We start from the raw sequence: 5,000 nt of genomic DNA, 5'->3' as shown, positions 1-5,000 counted from the left end.
GCCTCATTTAAGAAAAAAATTCTTTTGAATTTCGAGCTTAAAAACGAGGAATCAAAGGCTAAATAATATTAGTCTGAATTTTAGAAACTCTCGTGTCGGTGCTTTGTCAACGTTTCAAGTTGCTGTCGGAAATTTAAAGACAGGATGTCGTTTGTTGCGATTTCACTTTAAGTGCCGTCGCTACTTTTTAGGCCATGTCGATTGTCGGAATATTAACCATGGCAGAGCGCTATAAAGTGTTGAAGTTACTCTTCAGACTCCAGCTCTGAAGCATCGATGTTTTGACTACATTGCAAGGAAATAAAATTACGGTACATGTATAAATAATTCCTTCATCGATTAGTCAAGAAAGGCTGACTGTGAGTGCAAACCAGGGTTCACTCACCTTTATGGTTTCGTGCTTTTGTTTCCAAGAAGTCATCATCAAACGACAAATCCCTCAGCAACGTGTTTGAGATTCCACTCTTTCGTTGCATGGCGACGGTTCTAGGCTGCTGCCATGTTTGAACTGAAGCATTGTAATAACGTCTCTTGTGTTTATAGAATGTTGACTTTCCAACAAACTCTTTACAATGTCCACAGAAAATTCGCGAAGCTACGTTTTTTGGCATAATTCGTGAGAATGAATGAGAAAAATCATTTACATTTCGCCTCCTCGCTTTCACATCGGGAAGATTTGAAAAATTATCGGAGCAAATCGTATCCGAGTGAGTTTGGTCATGTGACTTTATGCAAGGGCCTATCACAGATCAGAACTGAAATTTGCATTCTTGGCGCGATTTTCCGCTTGAGTACGTCATTTTTTCTCACTTCATCTCGATTTGTTGGTGAGCGATCGAAGTACATGTGACAAAGCGAAGCGTTTGCTGTTAAATCTTCCTAGTCAAAATGTCAAGAATTACGAATTCTGAAAGTATAAACCTCAGCGACAATTATGCTGTCCTTCTGGATGAAACATTGCGGGAAAATCGTGCACTAAGAGCGATGTTGATCGAGCGGGAAGAGCAAAATGTCCGCAATATCCAGGGATTGAGCGATAAAGTTGACTCTCTTTGCGATTTGATGAGTGAGAGGAACCACACCGAGCAGAATGAAACAAAGTTAAAGAAGAAGAGTACTTCGAAGGTGCATGTCCCATCAAGATGCCGGGTAAGTGTGGGTTGTTTGTTTCTTTAAACAGCTGCTACGTAAGCTTAAGACTAGCCTGCGAACGCAGACGTATTTCCTGCGGTCGTTTCTATACGTCTGCGTTTGCAGGCTTAGCTCAAGACCGGTGTTTATTGCTTCAGCAGAGCCAACTTAAAGTGTCACTGTGCTCAAAAATTAATTCTCTTTTTCCTTAAATTTTGAGAGTATGTTTTCTTGGCATCGGATTGGCAAAAGTTTAGGCTGTATTTTCATGCAGATCACTGAGAACTGGACCGAGAATGCAGAACGTGTGAACATAAAATTTGAGCTTTTATACTGTTTTGCATATTTCTTAATTAAGCTGCTTTCACACACAGTACACTACAGGTCTTCTGGTTAATTTCTTCTCAACCAAGCTCTCAGGTGCTCACCTGTAGGCAGTGAATGGTGGGCCATTAAATATAAAACTTGTTCTCATATTAAATTGGTCTTTGACTGGAGACAAAAGGTTAAAATGCTGCCACTCAATTGTTAAACCAGAACAGTTTCGAAGTTGATGGTTGATGTGAAGAATTATGCTGGTCGAGGCCTTGTTATCCACCAAGGCCAAGGTGGATAACACCACCAAGATCAGCATACAGCTGTATGTAAATATTCTTTATAATAATACTGTGCATTCTATCAAACAAAGCTACAAAAAAATTTTTGAAGCTTTGCATCTTCACTACTTCAGCTCTTTTTCTACTTTTCTACTTTCTTGATTTGTGAATTTCCTCACCCTTTACAATGTTGATGCTTAGAATTTGCTTCAAGTGGCTTTTCCAACCTAAACATATATGACACAGTAATGATTATTAAGTTTTTCAAAACTTAGTATAATTTGGCATTCTTTCAAATATCATCAGAGAACTCCGTAGCTGCAAAAGTTTGGCCAATTTCTCTGCGACTGTTAGTTGTTTTGCATTTTTCTCCTGAAGGTGTACTCTTGAAAGTAAACGAAGTCTCTTTGATGCGTTTAGAATATTTTTCTGTCCTGCACATGTAATTTTCCAATTATTCGATCAAGAAGATGTCGCAAAAGTTGAAAGATTTCTCCACTTGTCCTCCATGATCATTTTGTTTTTAGTTGTTCAACAGGTATATAAACCATGTAATCCCCATATCTATATACTATTGATGCCAGTGTAGTGAGCTATCAACAGATGGACCTGTTATCAAAAATCAGAAGTTCCTCTCAACCATTGAAAAACATGATAATATTTTGAAAGAATACTACTTACTGGCTCCATGTATTGCTGGGGGTTCAAAGTATGGGAGACTTATCGACAGCTTACGTCTTTTCAATTTCCAATTCAAGAACTGGGTATTGCTACATAGTTTTGAGCCTGCCCTTTAGTCATACAGTAAATTTACATTTGAGTCCTGATCCAGGTAAGCTGTGAACAGTGTAGCAATAAATTAATCACATCTTTTGAACTGGAATAATAATAAGCATCTTAATTTAGTATAATAATTTATTGACTGTGCTACTTCAACTTTAAACGTATTTCAGACTGAATTTCGTACAATGTACAAGTGCCTTTTGGAAGATGATGCTACCTTCCAGGGCTTTTATCTGGAGGAAAGGTAAGTTACTGAGCCTGCATAAACTACCAGTATGTGATAAACATAAAGGGTCATTAGCTACATTGCAAATGATTCAAAACCATTTTTTAAATCTGAGCAGACATTGACCTTTGTTGTCTGTCTCTGAAATTTTAAAGGAGTAGTTGTGCTGTGGTTTTGTGTTTTTTCATTGCAATTGTTGTTTACCTGTAAATGAATTTTACCAATTAATTTCGTATCTGCCATTGAGCACAAAGTGTCTTTGATTTTTGATGTGTTGCTTAAATAGAGTGTACGCTGCCCCTTAAATGTTTGATTCATAGATTCTGAAAATAATTAAGGCAGCTTCCCTTCAGAAGGGGGTTTTCACTCTGGCACAGTGCTCAAAATTAGCAGTTTTTCGGTCATCCCAGAAGACCAGAAAGTTTACCGGGCAACTAGTTTTTGGTAAAATGAAAAGGTTGGTTGCCCGAAGAAAAAACAATGGACAACCCAGCCAAAAATAGAAAATGTATTACATAAGCAGCACACATTTTCCTCGACAGTTTTCTGTTAGTCAATATCTGAGAGTAGTGTAAAGTTAAAAATAATTAAGTTGTAGCAGTTGAGCATTTTCCTGTGTTTTGAATATCTGTGGCTTTTGCAAAAACTTGTCTGATAGGAAAATTCACATGTGTAGCTGGAGATGGACATTGAAGACTCCATTTTGAAAATGCTAAAATTTAAACCCAGACTTCCAAACAAAAAAAAACCACTGGTGCACTGCTCTGGTAGCTCCTAAAAATATATTCTAGAGACTATTTGCAAGTATGGTTTATTTACAATGATGCACATTTGTATTTTTAGTGCCTCCTCAAGTCGCAACAAAGCAGCATTTGATTTGGTGGTTGAGGCCATAAACAATGACCACGGGGGAAATGACTGCCCATGGTCAACTGCTCAGCTAAGAGGTTATTTTCATTGTTATTTTTTGTGAGTTGTATTGGTAGTGATCTCTTTCCAGTTCCAACCTTGATTCTGTGAGACAACCCCTTGACATGTATCATGTTTATTATACCCTGGCCTCTCATAGGTGTTCTTTTTGGAAGGAGGGGGGGGGGAGGTGAATCAGGTTTTCTCTGCTGATCCTACAGTGAATGAAAGCAGTAACATCCTGTACAATACATCAGATAGCCCTAGTATTAAATACAGTGTAAATATTTAGGTTAAGCTGAGCTTCTCTTAAAATTTAACGTATTTTCATTGCATTTTATCAACTTCCAGGTGCTTTTGTAACATACTTAAGGAGCTTGAAGGACACCCAAAGAAGGAAAAGGTTACCTGGAAGGTTGGACCATAACACAGTGTGCAGGAGGCAAGGGAGAGTAAAAGAGGTACAAACCTATTTTGTCAGTGAAAGTTAAATGTCAGTGGGTTGCTCATGTACAGTATATGAGGAACACCATAATCATTACCATGAGGCGTGCTTCAACATTGAAAAGAGGAGAGAGGGTGGATAAATAAAAAAAAATGATGGTCTTGAATGACGTTCTGGTCTAAAAAGAGTTCCTTTTCCTTAAGTGTCTGAACACTATTGTCCGTGATTGCTGGTTTTCTTATAACTTAACGTGTAGATTATGCTTGTTTAAATGCACTGTGTTTCTTTTGCAGAAAATTGCTCGAAGAAAAGCAGCTGTTGATGCGATGGACTGGGAAGATACAAAGAAAGAGCGATGTAAAAAGTTTTTAATTGCCGACTACACCAGTTCTGATGAGAGTGAGATGTCAGAGGATGAAAATGGGCATGATGTAAAACGATTTGTCACAAAAAGGTTGTCGTGGGAAGGCTTAAAGTTAAGGGAGCTAAAAGACGTTCTTGACTTAGCATACAAGAAGTCTTTAAGTCCTCACTTGGGAAAGTTGCAGACAGAAAGAGTAGTTGGCGATAAAGTGTCTCTGAGGGGTTCTCCACCTTGTGCTCCAAAGTGGGCTGTTCGTTCTTCACCGCCTGGCGACAAGCACGCCTGCGCGGGAAAGACGAAGTTAATAATAAAACTGACTAAGCAACATGTAATGCACCTTTGAAATATTTCTGACAGAAAAAAATCTTCGCATTTTTAAATTTACTTGATCTCATCAATATGGCATAGTTCGTTTTACAGCTTACTTTACGGTGGGCAAAATGAGTGTTCCTTAATTAACTAGTTGCAGGGGTGTTCCTTGATTTTTTGTACCAGAATAACTTGTAAAGGCTGACCAGACGCACACTTTTCATGCATCGCAACTTA

General features: G+C 38.2%; 2 protein-coding genes and 1 long non-coding RNA gene across 3 annotated transcripts in view; 1 reads left to right on the top strand and 2 right to left on the bottom strand.

The window, feature by feature from the left end:
* LOC138039696 (uncharacterized) overlaps positions 1-5,000 on the bottom strand; it is a 218,669-nt gene that overhangs the window by 186,299 nt on the left and 27,370 nt on the right. The window lies entirely within an intron of this gene.
* LOC138041880 (uncharacterized) overlaps positions 1-5,000 on the bottom strand; it is an 18,149-nt gene that overhangs the window by 10,715 nt on the left and 2,434 nt on the right. The window lies entirely within an intron of this gene.
* On the top strand, positions 2,054-4,797 carry LOC138041667 (uncharacterized). The gene is made up of 4 exons (XM_068887418.1): positions 2,054-2,754; positions 3,580-3,683; positions 3,997-4,106; positions 4,384-4,797. Exons 1-4 carry the CDS (start codon positions 2,696-2,698, stop codon positions 4,795-4,797), a joined length of 687 nt encoding a protein of 228 aa, XP_068743519.1. The 5' UTR covers positions 2,054-2,695.

Source organism: Montipora capricornis, chromosome 3 (assembly GCF_036669925.1).
Source record: "Montipora capricornis isolate CH-2021 chromosome 3, ASM3666992v2, whole genome shotgun sequence".
NCBI lineage: Eukaryota > Metazoa > Cnidaria > Anthozoa > Scleractinia > Acroporidae > Montipora > Montipora capricornis.
Note: the sequence above shows the minus strand (reverse complement) of the source record. Positions and strands in the feature narration are given on the sequence as shown.

What these genes read in the sequence shown, in the direction of transcription:
- LOC138041667 (XM_068887418.1), top strand. Translation starts at nt 2,696, where the DNA reads ATGTACAAGTGCCTTTTGGAAGATGATGCTACCTTCCAGGGCTTTTAT. An exon ending in GTCAACTGCTCAGCTAAGAG is followed by an intron (nt 3,684 to 3,996) that starts GTTATTTTCATT and finishes ATCAACTTCCAG; the next exon opens with GTGCTTTTGTAACATACTTA. An exon ending in GGCAAGGGAGAGTAAAAGAG is followed by an intron (nt 4,107 to 4,383) that starts GTACAAACCTAT and finishes TTTCTTTTGCAG; the next exon opens with AAAATTGCTCGAAGAAAAGC.